Source organism: Radiomyces spectabilis, assembly GCF_025331425.1.
Source record: "Radiomyces spectabilis strain NRRL 2753 chromosome Unknown BYT42scaffold_5, whole genome shotgun sequence".
Taxonomy (NCBI): Eukaryota; Fungi; Mucoromycota; class Mucoromycetes; order Mucorales; family Radiomycetaceae; genus Radiomyces; species Radiomyces spectabilis.
Window position 1 is genome coordinate 1,847,124 of NW_026251930.1, and position 15,117 is coordinate 1,862,240.

Below are 15,117 nucleotides of genomic sequence, written 5' to 3' on the forward strand. Positions count from 1 at the left end.
ATATCTAGTTTATTGTCAAAAGATGAAGAAAAGAAGATGGGCGATTTCCAGAAATAGTAGGGTTTTGGCCAATGAGGCTGAAAAGGTATTTTAGCAAAAAGAATAAAGACAATTCGCAAATTTGCCGATCTTGGAATCGAGATCATAAAAGGTTAATGGGATGGGTTAACTGACTGAGATTGGCACATGTATGTGCGCGCCTTTTTGCTTCCTCACGGTTGCACAAATTGGCCGTTGCCACGTTCTCGGTCGTCACTTTGTCTTCCTCGCGTGCTATTGACCACTGCCACGCGATGTGTGTGTAATGTACGACAAATAAGCCGGATCATTGCTTTTTATTTTCGTCATTCTTCGTTATTGCGAACGGTTTCCATTCCTTTTTCTCAAGTCGCCACCCAATGATTGGATTTTGTAGGGGCTACATTGGTGGGGCATGCTATGGTAACGAGCGGGTTTTCTGTTGTAATCCCTTTTTTTGATTTTTCGTACCAGGCAGAAAATTGCCCATCCACATCCACATCCATTCTTGGCAAATAACATTGCGTATGCATCGGCAATAATTTCTTCCCAAGCCCCCCTGAACAAGGAGAGAGGTATATTGAAAAACGGGTATCTACTAAAAGTAGCTTTAAATTGAAAAAGACAACAGGTATAACGGTATGATTTCTAAACAAACAAATGCATCTGGTTTGGTAAATGAATTGAAAGTAATACAGTATAAATGTGATTCACTTTCTCCAAGTGGAAATTGGAATAGGAGAGACACGGTCCGCCGATGACAGATGGATCATCCATTTTTTACTCATCCATGACTAAGTTCTTACAAGGGGTATCTTTGGGATTCTGCCTTTCTGCAAATAGATCATTCTACTACCTTTCTCGAGCATGGTGCAATTCGTCGCTGAACCTTGAGGCATAAAATATTTTGCGCAGCCATTTGCTATCTACATTTCCTGCTGAGATCGAAAAAGGTCCAACCACATCCTCCTCTCATCCCCCAAAAAAAGAACCAGATAATTTGTAATCAGTGATTTGATTTATTATTATTATTTTTTTCTCTGTGTTGCCTGACAAACTTTGTATAAAGTTTGCAGTTTCCAATCCGATCTCAATCTTCATGTTGCACTTAGTGATGAGATTTTGTATGCGCACAGACGTATAGTCGAGTGTGTAAAGTTTCGGGCGTCCTTTTTTTTTCCTTTCTTTCCAGAACGAGAACACGGATCAACGCTGTTTATTTCTTTATGTAAGATGACGCGTTTCATATGTTGGTTTGCTTAATTAGGAAGTATTTAAAATCCCTCTCTTTGCCATTGCACCTCTTTCTTTGCCTCATATCGCGCCGCAATCTATCAAAAAGGGAACAATATTTGAAGAAAGTTTTTTTTTTTTTTTTTCTTGTGACCCAGACCATGTTCGGCACGGAGAGAGCGAGAAGACGTTCGTCTGAGTTTTAATCATGTATTGCGAACATCGACGGTCGGACGGTTGCATGGGCGCATCGGGTCCGCGGTGATGGTTTATCCAGTCAGGAGGCTTTTTTTTTTCATAGAGAAGTCGGAATAAAGTTTGCCGTTTTCCAAAAATGTTGCATAAATCCGAATGGGCTCTCGTCATCCATAACATTGAAGACAAGGAGCCCGGTAATCTGGACCCATTCGGAAACACGGTTGGATTTGATCTGTAATCCATTGCAACTCAAGGAAAACACCAAACGATCATCATATCTTTAGCGTTTACCAGTTGCACCATCAATCAGATATTTAGTTCTAGGTAGAGTCACACAAATTGATCTTGCGAAATTTGAGAAATGTGCCCTATTTTTTTACAATTGTTTCATTATGTGCAATGAAAATGAGATCGTTGAATGGTAAAATGTGGCAAATTCACCAAACTAAGGGTTCGGCGCCAAAAACTATGCTTACACACTTTATGACGAACCAGTTTTTGGACAAGCTGCACACCTTAAGTTTTATGAGTGCCACCTGGTACTGAAGACCGCCGCAGCTTACGTCAGACATCGTCCAACGCACAGGCAGCTGAAGTGAGACAGTGACGGAACCTCGGGTTATCGCCAATACAAGTCCTATCGTGCCACATTATTTTGTCCAAGTCGCGCACACCGTGCTTGTTTAGCCGCCAAACTTGGCCTACAACGGTCGTTGAAAGCAGCACCCGCACAAATTTCTTGCATGGTCGCCGTCATAGGTGGCAGTTGCTCATCGATAGTATCCCATCATTGTCCCTGGCAAAAATTGTATTGTCGCTTGAGCTAAACGTCCGTTCAACGAATTTATCCAATATCATGTCATTTTGATTTGTCTCACTGCCATAAAAATGCAGACAGAGAGGGTTAGCAAAACCGCGCAAGTTTAGTTTTTACAAGTAGTTCATTCATGTTGGAACTGGCGACAGCGACCCAGTTCCGTTATCGACAATTTCAAAGGAAGCGTTGATATTCATCAACAGTTTTTTTTTTTTTTTTTTTTTTTTTTTTTTTTTTTTTTTTTTTTTTTTTTTTTTTTTTTTTTTTTGTTTTGGGAGAATGATCAGGGTACCTACGCTGTGTTACTGGTCCTGATTGTTACTGCCTGTGATCCAGGCATTAAGCGTGTATGAAATCCGGGAGTCGAGTGTACGGTTCCACGTTTTCTTTTTTTTTTCAATCTACTATAAAACTATATTCAAAAAGATGAGATCTGGCGCAGCTTACTTAGATTGAAAATGTTGCATAATAGGGCTGTTCATTACAAGATGATTATCCATGTCGGACATGGTTCTGAAACAATTGCTGGTCCAAGTCATTTTTAGATATTCCAAGCAACATGTGCTACCACTGTGCGACGGTGCAGGATGCATGTATTTGCAAATTCAACAGGTGAACCGGGTCATTCTACACTGGAATTTGATTTATGATACCATCATTTTACAAAAGCGATTCTCAGAGGGATAAGAGAACGCAAACAAAACAAAAAAGTCAAAAGACGTATGGCTCCAAGCAAATCCAATGTCGTCAAATTGAGGGATAATTATGTAAAAGATGGAACAAGGAAATCCATAGTTCTTGTATCACATTGTTTTTTAGTGAGATACTCGTGAAAAAGAAATGAAAGAAGTGAATAAATGAAGGATCACAAAGAAAAGTAGTTTGATTTGATCTATAACCTGACGAAAGGAAGCAACAATAAACTTCTAATCCCAAGTCCAGGTAATCTTGACACGGCCAGCCGATAAATCCGCAATTTTTTGGAAGGCGGCGGGGCTTAGATCAAGACTTCCTTTGACACACGGTGGACAAGTATCCACAATCTTGACACGGACGGTTCCCTTGGGACCGGTAACCTTGGCATATCGACCACACATGGGGTTGGCATTGGGGTTGGCAGAATATCCCATTTGAGGCGCATTCTAAAAAGCAAGATGAGGAATAAAAGAAAAAGAGAGAGAGAGACATGAGCCGATTAAAAAAGGCAAATGAAGGTGAGTGACACTTACCAAGGCGGCAATCATATCTTTGGATTTATTGTTTTGGCCACAGGAACCGAGCCCTGGAAAATAGTAGGTACCATCGCCGGTAAACTTGGAACCACCGCTGCTTGACGAACTCTTCTTGCTCGAAGACGTTTTCTTCTTGCTGCTGCTTGACGATTTCTTCTTTGAAGATGACTTTTTCTTGCTGCTGCTCGATTTTTTGCTTTTAGACTTTGATTTGCTGGACGATTTTTTCTTCTTGCTGGATTTCTTCTTTGAGGCGCGTTTCTCCAGGGCGCTGTGCGAGGCCCATCCGGAATTCAAGAACTCGTCACTTTCAAGTAAAGCGAGTTCGGCGGTAGTCTCAGTCACATCCAAGGACGAATCATGAACCAGGGATTCCGTAGCAACGCAGGAAATCAACAAGACCAAGGCAACCAGGCCAAAGGACCATAAAAATGAAAGGAAGGGGCGCATTATGGAAATAGGATCCAAATGCTTCGATGAAAAATTGGGGAAAGAAAGAAAGGATAATTCACTGGAGAAGAATCCCGTGCACTGTTCTAATTAATAAGGGAGGCCTCCGAATGATAGGATTCGATGTCAGTAACCCAACCAATCAACCCTCAATTGTCCCAAAAAAAAAAAAAAAAAAACTCATAATTGACGCTGGGCCGGATTGGGTGCCTTTTTCCTTCATGCCATGGAACTTTCTCAGCCACTTTCTACACGTGTACGACATTTAAAAAGGGATAAGGCTATACCTCAGTTCATTCGAGTCATACAAAAAAGATAAAAACATTTACAAAAGCATTTACTTTGCCGTTTATCTGATAAGGTCAGAGAAACTAGTGCTCTTGAAACCAATATTATCACTTGGGAAATCGGTAAACAGGAAGTAACCACGATCGTCCGAAACACCCAATTCTCTCTTCATTTCAGCCGTGATGGCTGCGGTCAAGCGTGCATTACGTTCCCTGTCTGTTAAAGTTCAAGGGTTCAAATGAGTGTTCGCTGTTCCCCAACACAGACTTCCCCACCCTCTCCCCCAAAAAAAATACCGCCAAACTAAAAACTTACCAATATGACCGATGGAACCCACTTTGGCGATAAAGCCAGCATCGGGAGTACCAGCGAAATAAAGTTGGTCGACACGGACAAAGGTGACCAAGCAATACTAGAATGCGGTCGGTGAGTGCTCGGAAACGCGTCATGTCAACCAAAAAGTTTGTGCTCTATGCTTACCGATTCGGGCTTTCCGATATGTTCAGCAAACACAGAGGAAAGCTTTTTCAAGAAAGCATTCAAATCTTTGGGGGAACGTTGAGAGGTGATTTCGAGAATGGGCATCGTATAAAAGTTGTGGAAGGAAAACGAAAAAAAAAAAAGTAAAAAGAGACGCTGGCGACTCTATTTTTTTTATTGATGACAAATCGGGCCCAATGGGATAATGTTTGGGGTTTTTTGAGTTTCGCCAATAAAAAAGCACTGGCAACCCAAAAGCATGATGATATCATGATTCATGTTCTTTACTCTTTGCCATGCTCATTGATCTATCCAAAGATGGTACCTACTTGTTGGCATTGCGTTGCTTCTTGCCGGCTGTCATTGGATATTTGCCGCAGCGACAAAAAGACCAAATGCATAAAAAGTATGCTGGACCGAATCGCATCATTCTTTTGCCTACTTTCTTTTTTCTTTATGCGATTCATATCCACTCTGTTTGACGATGATGTTCGCACTATCTTTTATCTTAAAAAGCTTTGTACCACTGAAAAGCCGAGGAGGAACCGTACTTCAACCGAGGAGAGCACAAGCGATAGATTGAGAATGGACATCTTTTGCGCTTCGCCGTGGATCTCTTTCCAAGTATGAACCAAAAATCTATCACAAAATTTGCAAAGGGCATTCATCAGGTACTTCGAATTGTATTATACTAGTGGTAAAAATGCTGCATTTAACAGAGAGGTCCAACAATATGGAACCATGCAAAACAGTTTGGGAAGGAAATTCGGGATCGGAGATACGGTCCAAAAAGGTTATGCTGTGGCAACTTGACCAGTTTGCCTAATCGAGCAGGACGAAAACATGGGCTCTTTGACATTACCGATGACGGGAAAAAAAATAGTACCCAGATTGCGCCAATCTTGATCAAAGTAAGAGTCAACCCAAAAATTTATAGGGTGACATAAACACTCGCATCAATGCATGCTTTGGCATCATGGGCAACATCTATCGCAGAATCAGTCGCATAAAAAAGCCACAAAACTAGGCACGGCTATTTCCGTCTGTCGAATCCGTCTTTTTCAAGTGCCTGGATAGATTCGCCTTCTCCGCAGCAACGCGGACTTTTTCTCCCTCAGGAACAGTCAGAGCGATTGGAGCTGATAAACCGTTGATAGAATTCCATCTCAACACGCTTATACTATATCTTCTCTGTATTTGGCCCTGTATTTGGAATCCAACAGTATCAGGATTGATGTGTGTGTCATTAAAGAAACAAAAAGGCAAAAGCCCTTACAATCTGCCATTTTTGCAGCAAACATTTGACTCGGTATCCTAAAGATGACGTGCACGTTCAATGTCCCCTCGGGGTTGAACTTTATCCTTGATCCATAGTGGTCGCTAAGCAAAGGTGGCTCCTTGTCACATCATTCAAAAACCTCTTTCAAGTATTATTCACTATTTCTCTGGCGAAACATGGGATCTTTTCGATGGCATCGGTTTGTCATCATATTTGTAGATGTTGCTCTAAAGAAAGTGGCAAGAAATTTTTGAACAATGTAGTTTATTACACTGATTTTGCCGTGACAACAGCAATGCTGTGATACGTTTCCGTTTCGAAACGAAATGCTTTTTTTTTCTGACACCTGCGGCACATGCTTTTTGAAAGGCGGGCTCATGAGTTATTTCTTTTGAGGGAAAAATAACTCGATTTGATTCAAAAGACGCGTGGCGAAAATGTCAGGTGATATTTCGATCTTTTGAACAATACACTGCCTGAAAGGAAACCTTGTCATCGGTGGGAAAAGCCACTTGGTAAGAAGAAGGGGAAAGAAGGGTTTTCCAAACACATAATTAAGAATTGTCTTTTGAAGCTTAGTGTGTTTATTGTCACTTTCAAAAGTTGTCACATGGTACAGATGCGGACTTGTAACGCAATGTGTTCCTCGACCCAATATCAGAATGGAACGTTCCCATTTCTAGTTGATGGGTCGCGGGAAGGTGTGCTGGAGCGGGATTTCATTTCAAGGATGATTTGTGCGATGCATCCTTTTGACCAATAGATAGGACCCCCTGATAAGGTTTACCATTGAGCAAACTCTAAAAAGACAGGGTTGCGTTACATTGTAATGACGGATTCTGCAGATTTGAAATGAATAAAACATTGGATTTTTTCGGATACTCTTTTGAAATGCTTCCTGAAAATCCAGGATTCAAAAATGGCTCGGGCCCAATGGGATGGTGAAGCCTAGAAATGACTACTGAGTTTTAACGACTGGCCTTCCGTTGGGCCAAAAAAAAAAGAGATGCCCGACGATTGTTTCTTTGGTTTTTTGGTGAACAGAAAAATGAAGTGCCGAGAAAATTTTGTTTCTCAGTTTTAACCTGATTGAGTATCAGCTATTCCTCTGAACAAGTGAACTTCTTTCCTGTCCGTATTGTGTTGCCTGTGCCATGCCATTCGAAAACTTTAAATTTTTTTGGAGGTGAAAAATAGACCCTGTGACGACGATCCCTGCTTCTAAAAAAAAAAAAAAAAAAAAAAGAAACTCATTCATTAACGATTTTCTGGTCCTGTTTTTCTTCTCACCGGTTTCTTTTCGTTCTTCTTTTTTTCTTCTTTTTTTATTTTACTCTCCTTTCTTTTTATTATTCCTCCGTCGGACCAAGAAAAAAAGGTCCTCGCAACTTGGTCATGGCGCGCAGTATCGACGATAATGGCCATTTACGCCCGAAAGTTTCAGGACGAGCCAATTCAGACCTTCGAATGAATAGTATCAGTAGTGCATCCAGTCAAACCAGTAGCCAAGCCAGTTACAGTGTAAGGTATCCCAGCGATATGACCAGTATCACGGATTTTACCAACGATACACCTTATACGTCCGGCTTTGATCATTACAACGATACACAATTCGATATTATTGACACATTGGATTATGATGACGTGGATCATGCACTAATTGGTACGTTTTCCCACCGACGCCCATATCTTGTCCCATGTCGCACCCCGATCACAAGTCCACCGAAGATTGACATGCGACCGTATGCGATTATCCGATCATGGCTGAACATTTCATCATTTTTCTGTGTCCTATTTAGACCAAGAACGTGTGCACCGAAATCGAGAATCACTGGTTCATCAATTATTTACATCCGAGCAAGCTTATGTGGAATCGCTCGATATTACAGACCGGATTTTCTTGTCGCCTTTACGCAAAGATCTGAAGAAATCATCCTTTAATTTTCTTGGGATGAAAAAATTAGCATGTACTGAGAAAGAACTGCGCTGGCTATTCATTAATTTTGACGAGATTGTACAAATCCATCACGATATCTTGCGTTCCCTCGAAGATCGGTAAGATACCTCAAATAATTCATGATCGACTGAAGAGAGATTACGGTTTCCTCATGTCAGACCGCCCTTCATCTGTTTTCTGCACGTAGTCTCCGTATTTGGGGACCCACCCAAATTATATCGGATGTGTTTCATACGTGGGTAAGTTTTTTTATCTAGTTTAAAATTTTTGAATACATCGATGACTGAATTTCCTGATGTATCCATAACAATGATCCCTAAATAGATTCCTCGTTTGAATGCGTATCATACCTACCTGGATCATTACGACGTTTCGGTAACGACGTATGAACGATTGTCACGATATCAGCCTTTCAAAAAATTTGTCGACGTAGGGTGGCACATCCAATTTATTATTTTTACCACGTTCTCATTACCGAATATAGGCAGCTCACAAAGACAAGGCACTCAGAGGCGCGACTTTACTGTCCTTACTTCAACTTCCGATCACCTCTATCAATCGTTATGCAGTCTTGATGAGTAAGCTCGCCGACGCCACTTCCCCCATGCATCCAGATTACATCGGTTTACAGAAATGCAAACAGAAATTTCTCGCTCTCTCGGACGAAATCAAACCAAAGTAAGGCTGAGAAAAAAAGATGGATATATATCCAAGTATATCGGGCCGCATGATCATTAAGCAGAATTCATCAATGATGTGTGCATTTTTCTTTTAATAGAATGACCGATGCAGACAACGTGGATCAAGTGATGATGCTTCATCAAACGATTGTTGGGGTGCCGTTTAGTGTGAAAGCTCAGCGACGGCTTGTGTTACAGGGTCAAACGGCCGTGGTTGGACATCATTCAAAACCAGGTCCCGAGGAGCGTGCTTATATTTTATTTTCCGACATTCTGGTGATTGTGCGGCCCAAGCAGGAAGAAGGGAAACCCGTCTTACACTATAAAACGCATATTTCTCTCGAGCGCGCCCGCATTCGTAAACTGGCTCCCGAAGAAACCGATGATGGTCAACCCCATTGCATCGAAATTACGTCTTCTTTCCAAGGCATCGACACCCTGAATTCGACATTTATGGGTTCGCCTACCATTCACATTCTACCGACGTCGAGTCAACAAGATCAAGACGAATGGTTCAAACAGTTAGAAACCGTCATTGCCAAACTGGACAAAGCAGCCGCTGCCAGTAAAGGTAAACACTGAACCACTTCGCTGTTTACGCGTCAAAAGTTCTGTGACACTGATCATTTTTCTTTTTATTTTTTAGCCGCTGCAAGTAAACGACTAGCTCAAAGTAGATCGCCGCCCGATTCGCTCAGACGTCAAGCAACAACTTCCAACTCGAGTACGCACAGTGGATCGAGCAGACAGAGTAGCTAATCGGGAACTGTTCAATATTTCCTTTCGAGACGTTACAGCTTACGAATGCCAAAATAAATTTTAAAAGTAATCAAATCAACAGTGCGGCAATTGCACTTGGCATTTTTCTTTTAAAGAAAGGACAAACGAGTACCTCTAAGCTTGCTAATCAATTTTAATATGCTGCGCGTATTTGCATTTAATCCCCAAAAAACCGGAAGCGAAGGGGTACGTCTACATCTTCCATAATGCCGATATTTCGCATCTACGAATACATTTACACCTATATTACGCTAACAAAAAAAATAGCAGAGTCATCAGCAATCTACATAATCACTTGGGAAATTAGCGGTTTTGTAAATCACATGATCTACACCAAGTTATCAGGACATGTTAATTCTTTTTGCACCTTTTTTTTTATCTTTCAACCATGCCTCGCTACCCACTTCCACGGTAATAGGCGAAACAATCAGCAACAAGGTGCCGTTTGCGCTATTTATGGTCAAACAGAGCATTGTCGTCTTTCGAATAGAAATGTGAGTAGAGCTCTTTTTGAAGAAAAGTGGTTGATGATACGATCTGGCGTTTTTCTGTAGCATCATTCAATTTATTTATTTTTGTCAGTTATACTGTATATGTCTTTCATTTTCTTTCAATTTTCAATGAATCGAATGGCGGGATGGAACTGAGGGGGGGGACCAGTGCTGCCTTGCGCGTGTTCAGAAACAACTCACGTTGCATGGTATTGCCATAAGGTTGTCATTAATATACCAAAGCCCTTCTAGAGTTCTCGCCCGGGTTATGCCGTGTATGCGTTAGGCTTTTTGTCTGACGAAAGTCGCTCAATGTAAGAGGGCAGCCTCCGGTGGCAGGCAGCATCTGTTGCACAGCGGAAGTACGGCTTGTTATCTATAAAGCTACTGCATCGAGAACTGATCAACAACACGCGACTAGAGAAAAATAAAGTTCTGCAAAATCACATTTTTTAAACACCCCTCCATTCAACAACCGCCTCCTGTATATGGAAGGTGATTATATCGACATCCAATCAGAGCGTCGAAACGTGACCATCACCGTCACAAAATCGCAGTCACTTTCCAAAGCGCCATATAGCAAATTTTGCTTTTTCCATAAAAAGCTCGCTTAGCTCAGTTGGTTAGAGCGTGGTGCTAATAACGCCAAGGTCACAGGTTCGACCCCTGTAGTGAGCAATTCTTTTGACAGCTTTGTCTGCGCTTTTTTTCTTATCTTTTTGGTTCTTTTGACGCGTCGGTTTTTTTTGCCCCAGGCCATGAGCAAACCAACGGGGGGAATTCCTTTTTGGATAGAGGGCGAGTGAACACTCGTCCGTTTTGCTCGAGAAAACAAAAAAAAAAAGGAAAGAAAAGAAGCTTTCTACAGAAGAACCACCAAGGACAACGAAGGCGGAAACGCCTTGAAAATTTGGAGTGGCTAGAAGGCATAAAAAGGAAGAAGGAGGAGAAAGTAAAAGAAAGAAAAGAAAATAACGCCAGGTTAGTCTGTGTCATTTGATGGGATAAGCCAATGTAGTAAGTGGCAGGAAGAAGAGAAGGAAAGTGGAGCAAATCAACCTCTGGATGAATGATTGTATCGAGGTCAAGCAAGAAGAGAAGAGGACGGGCAAATTATGCTACCAAAAAGGATGGGCAGTATGGTCATGGCGGTGAATGATTGTTAGGCAGCTTGTTAAGAAGGTAGTATGCTTCTGTATGACGTCGGCACAAATCTAATTGATACGCGTCGGTGTTCGTTTGGTGAACAGATTCAACAATAATGATGGCATCTAAAAATCTACCACTACAGACGTTTATTGTCGTGTCTTGTTGCTTGATGAACGTCGTGCCAGAGACAAACAATATCAAAAAGTTTTGTGAACGTGTTTTGTGCATGGTTTCTGTGAAATCCATGTTGTACTGGTGACAGATAAACTTGTTAAGCTTAGGATAATGGAGAATCAGAAAAGAAGAGAAAAGAAAGAGAGAGACCTAGAAAACTGGAATTATATTTCTGCTAACTGTTAAAATGGTCAGACAGGAAGTTTGAAGAGAAATGAGGTGCAGGAACGAATTACAATTCGGCCTACAAGTGCTGTGGCAGGCAAGTGGTAAAATGACGAACCTTGGATCAATATGTGGAAGTAAATTTACTCAAGGCTTGGCCAAACCAGGCCGATGCTTTCGGCAGATCATATAGGAGATGAAAAAAAAAAAAAGAATTAGATCAAAATGTAACTGGATGCTTACCAATGCTGCAATCGCTTTAATTGAATAACGACCGCCCAAGCGGATCAGATAATCGCTCTCATTGTTTGAAATAGGCGGCTAGAAAACATAAAAAAGGGAACGATTCACAACTGAGACGATGACAGCGCTACCAAAAGCTTTCACGTATCGATTCAAGCAAATGCGAAAGAGACGTAACAAAGCTAGCAGATTGAGGAGGATAAAAAGGATTGCATTACTGCAATAATGCTCATATCCCAGGATGGCAATAATTGTCAGGGACTTCTTTTTTTTCCTTTCCGCATTAGTAACGCGCCGGTGTCGTTTTACTAATCTGTTCGATTAGCTATCGCATTAATCGTATTCGAGCCAACACAGTAGACCACTCCGGAATCCGCGCGAAGCTCGATTAGCCGGATGCTTCTCGTCTTGATCGTTATTTGTTGTTTCTTCCAACAAATCACATTGATATAGGCACGGAACGCATCCGGAGAGATCAGCGAAAATTTAGTAATTTTTTATTGGGAAATGATCTAGTTAGCTCGATAGCTCAAGGAATCTTACTTCGCTCATACAGCTTCTGCGCAAACCCAAAGTCGGTCTGTTTATGTTTGCCGCCAAATACTCGTACCTGTATCCTGTTGGCGCTTATTATTTAATAGTCTATCATACTCCCAGGGATCTTTCAACTGCAGATGCCAAATAGACCACAAATAGATCATCGTATCGTACGTGGAGAATGTTAAGTGCTGACTAAAGGACAATGATACCGAATAGTTCTGGAAGCAGTAAGATGGTATCCCCAGGTTCCGACAGGACATTGAATTTATTGCGCCTGATCTTCTGTCTGTGGCATTTTATAACTGGGTATCACAAAGCCGCTCATATGACACCGAAGAATTTCGATCTTGTCCAACCCTATCTGACGTGCGAGTTTCTGCAAAGCAAACAAATGTTTTTTTCATCAGAGTAAGAATACTCGGGATCCATTTAACGAGAAATCTGATGACTGAGAGTAAATCAAAGATCTTCAAATAAAGTTAAGGAGTAAAGTGGCATATATTTAGAGTAAGATTCATTTAAACAAAGCATAAGCAAAGGGAACGAGAGGAAACCCCACAAAGCCTTTTCCTTAAAGATGCCTTTTCTACTTCTAGATAACGACATAAGCAGTTTAGTTTTCCAAAGTGAAAGAGAGACCGAGCTTGTGAGCGTTCTCATTGAGACGAGTAGTATCAATGGAAGCACCAAGGTTGATCTTGACACCAGGGCGGAGAGCCTGGGTATAACTGGAGTTGGAAAAAAAAAGAACCGTAAGTACGTTGAATTCAAGAACCACCAAACAGTTATAAATAAGCAGAACAATGAAGAAAGAAATACTTACGCGACACCGAGGACACCAGAGTTGGAGATCTTACCCTTGACGAAAGCAGAGGGGTCCAACTGGAGCTTGGCACCGACTTCGAGGGCAACAGCGTTGGAGCCGTTGGAGTCCCAGGCAGCCTTACCGGAAGCCTCGAGATCGCTGTTGACACGATGGTAGTAAGAGGCAGCATAGTGGCTCAAGTTGTTGGTGGCGTGGATAGCAACACCGTATTCACGGGCAGAGTAGCCAATGGCAGCGTTATAGCGGCTGATCTATTAAAGGCAATAGTTAAGGAATCAACTGACTGATGTTTTTCCGACTAGCATTTTTCTTTCTTTGATTTGCCAATGCTGGATCATTTACCTTGCCATCGAGAACGTTGTAGGCAACTTCACCACCAACGAGGAAACCTTGCTGACCGACAACAGAGTTGACGCTGAAGTGGGTCTACAACAACAAACATCGTATTCATTAGTTTACCAGTTCACGTGAGAGGACGATAAGCTATGGTTGTTTGTTGATTTACCTTGAAGATATCAAGAGTGGCAACGGTGTGGCTGTTGGGCTTCTTGTAGGTGGCGTTGATCTTGGCAGCCTTTTCGTTGACAGAGGGCAAAAGGGAAGTCAACAATTCGAGCTTAAGACCCTCTATTAAAAGTGGTGATAAAGAAAAAGGGTACATCAGCACATCCCATCCATGTTCACTTGATCAGCAGGTGTGTTAGGGAAATCGAAACTTACTAGCAAGGTTGTTCTCAAGTTCAATCTTGCCGTTCAAGTGGTTGGAGGTGGTCCAAGCTTCAGTGAAGGTGATACCCTTAGCCTTGTCGGCATACTTGGTCTCAAGATCACCAACGATGATGCCAGTCTTGTTGTCTCTCTGACCGTTGACCTTGAAAGTCTGCACATAGTAACCGCTCAATGATTAGTATAACTCTTCCTGCCATACTCCCTGCCATCCCCTCTCCCTTCCTAGAAAAAAGAAACTTACCACACCGTTGGGAGCGGTGGTCTTGACTTCGAGCTTGACACCACCGACGGGGTAATCCTTGGTCAAAAGATCCTTGGCGGGCTTGCCGATATCGTTGAAAGCAACTGTAAACGGTATCGATTAAGGGAAACCTATTCATGTATTCACTTCACCAAAGTAGGATGAACTTACCAGGGACAGACATCTATACAGCATAACGAGTCAGCATGGTTGTGTAGAGATAATTTGTACTACAGGACGCAAAAAAAAGACGTACCTTCAATTAGGGTTGTGTTTGGGTTAAAAAGAGAAAGTGAAAAAGAAAACGACCAGGGCAAATGAAAGGGTGTTTATTTCTGGGGTGGGGCAAACCAAATGGCGGCATTTCAAAAAAACCACACCGTTACCGTGTGATCCACCTCAGAACCCTCTTTTTTTTTTACTGGGGTGAATTTTTTTTTCTCACTTCATGACACATCTTTTTTCCTATGACTTGTAGCCCAAATATGTTAAAGGGATCATAAACTGTATAAACCACCATATCCATGTTCCCAGCTTGATAATATCACGCGTACATTGGGCATATCACGTCGTTGCGTGATTTGGTTATCGGACGATTTGGCTGCAATCACAGTTGCGTCATCATGCTGTGCTTGACTTTTTGAATTCCCCATCTAGTACACAATTTTTCAAATTCCGACTTTTTGATTCGCCTGACACGAAGGACATGAAACACAGCGTAACCGTAGAATAAAAATAACCTTCTGCCGTCGAGCTATTGCAGTAACAAAACCAAGACCAAACCCGTTCTATGAAAAGTTGGAGATCCAGATTAAAGAACACCGAATTATCTATTACACGTAGAACTGCCAATGCCACGGCAGAGACACCCGCGGAAACAGACTTACCACCAGAAGTCGGACTGGGTTGGTTGGACGTAACATGTTTTTGGGCGCTAAACTCTGTTCCGTTACGATAGAAAGTATTGCTTTGAACATGTCATCATGACACGCAAATGAAATTTTTTTGATGGACATACTAAACGCGAAATTCAACGTTATTATTCAACAGCGATTGAGACGCGAAATCCACGAAAAATAGCAAAAAATAGCATGCACCGTGCCTGCTCGTTTTGAGTGACCAGACGTATCGCAGCAACACCTATGCG

At 41.8% G+C, this 15,117-nt stretch overlaps 4 protein-coding genes and 1 non-coding gene across 5 annotated transcripts; 2 read left to right on the forward strand and 3 right to left on the reverse strand.

The window, feature by feature from the left end:
* Window positions 1–3,072: 3,072 nt before the first annotated feature.
* On the reverse strand, window positions 3,073–3,879 carry BYT42DRAFT_308807 (RlpA-like double-psi beta-barrel-protein domain-containing protein-containing protein). The gene is made up of 3 exons (XM_051562956.1): window positions 3,771–3,879; window positions 3,496–3,637; window positions 3,073–3,408 (listed from the first exon to the last, which is right to left on the reverse strand). The coding sequence occupies exons 1-3, from the start codon at window positions 3,782–3,784 to the stop codon at window positions 3,193–3,195; spliced, it is 372 nt and encodes a 123-aa protein (XP_051424823.1). The 5' UTR covers window positions 3,785–3,879; the 3' UTR covers window positions 3,073–3,192.
* A 418-nt stretch (window positions 3,880–4,297) lies between these two features.
* On the reverse strand, window positions 4,298–4,821 carry BYT42DRAFT_613313 (Tautomerase/MIF superfamily; the record flags this gene model as incomplete). Its single annotated transcript, XM_051571722.1, has 3 exons — window positions 4,298–4,452; window positions 4,552–4,648; window positions 4,717–4,821. 3 exons carry the CDS (start codon window positions 4,819–4,821, stop codon window positions 4,298–4,300), a joined length of 357 nt encoding a protein of 118 aa, XP_051424824.1.
* Window positions 4,822–7,219: 2,398 nt separating this feature from the next.
* Window positions 7,220–9,574, forward strand: BYT42DRAFT_566882 (Dbl homology domain-containing protein). The gene is made up of 7 exons (XM_051568036.1): window positions 7,220–7,658; window positions 7,795–8,050; window positions 8,140–8,191; window positions 8,277–8,381; window positions 8,437–8,630; window positions 8,731–9,203; window positions 9,279–9,574. Exons 1-7 carry the CDS (start codon window positions 7,391–7,393, stop codon window positions 9,389–9,391), a joined length of 1,461 nt encoding a protein of 486 aa, XP_051424825.1. The 5' UTR covers window positions 7,220–7,390; the 3' UTR covers window positions 9,392–9,574.
* Window positions 9,575–10,507: 933 nt separating this feature from the next.
* Window positions 10,508–10,581, forward strand: BYT42DRAFT_t66. The gene has a single exon. It is a non-coding gene; the product is annotated as a tRNA-Ile (tRNA).
* A 2,067-nt stretch (window positions 10,582–12,648) lies between these two features.
* On the reverse strand, window positions 12,649–14,344 carry BYT42DRAFT_566888 (eukaryotic porin/Tom40). Its single transcript, XM_051568037.1, has 7 exons — window positions 14,142–14,344; window positions 13,971–14,074; window positions 13,721–13,880; window positions 13,506–13,627; window positions 13,343–13,426; window positions 12,998–13,251; window positions 12,649–12,902 (listed from the first exon to the last, which is right to left on the reverse strand). The coding sequence occupies exons 1-7, from the start codon at window positions 14,152–14,154 to the stop codon at window positions 12,788–12,790; spliced, it is 852 nt and encodes a 283-aa protein (XP_051424826.1). The 5' UTR covers window positions 14,155–14,344; the 3' UTR covers window positions 12,649–12,787.
* Window positions 14,345–15,117: the final 773 nt, after the last annotated feature.

What these genes read in the sequence shown, in the direction of transcription:
- BYT42DRAFT_308807 (XM_051562956.1), bottom strand. An exon ending in AAGATATGATTGCCGCCTTG is followed by an intron (nt 3,409 to 3,495) that starts GTAAGTGTCACT and finishes CTTGCTTTTTAG; the next exon opens with AATGCGCCTCAAATGGGATA.
- BYT42DRAFT_566882 (XM_051568036.1), top strand. Translation starts at nt 7,391, where the DNA reads ATGGCGCGCAGTATCGACGATAATGGCCATTTACGCCCGAAAGTTTCA. An exon ending in TTGCGTTCCCTCGAAGATCG is followed by an intron (nt 8,051 to 8,139) that starts GTAAGATACCTC and finishes TTCTGCACGTAG; the next exon opens with TCTCCGTATTTGGGGACCCA. An exon ending in CGGATGTGTTTCATACGTGG is followed by an intron (nt 8,192 to 8,276) that starts GTAAGTTTTTTT and finishes ATCCCTAAATAG; the next exon opens with ATTCCTCGTTTGAATGCGTA.
- BYT42DRAFT_566888 (XM_051568037.1), bottom strand. An exon ending in CCACCGCTCCCAACGGTGTG is followed by an intron (nt 13,881 to 13,970) that starts GTAAGTTTCTTT and finishes TACTATGTGCAG; the next exon opens with ACTTTCAAGGTCAACGGTCA. An exon ending in ACTTGAGAACAACCTTGCTA is followed by an intron (nt 13,628 to 13,720) that starts GTAAGTTTCGAT and finishes CACTTTTAATAG; the next exon opens with AGGGTCTTAAGCTCGAATTG.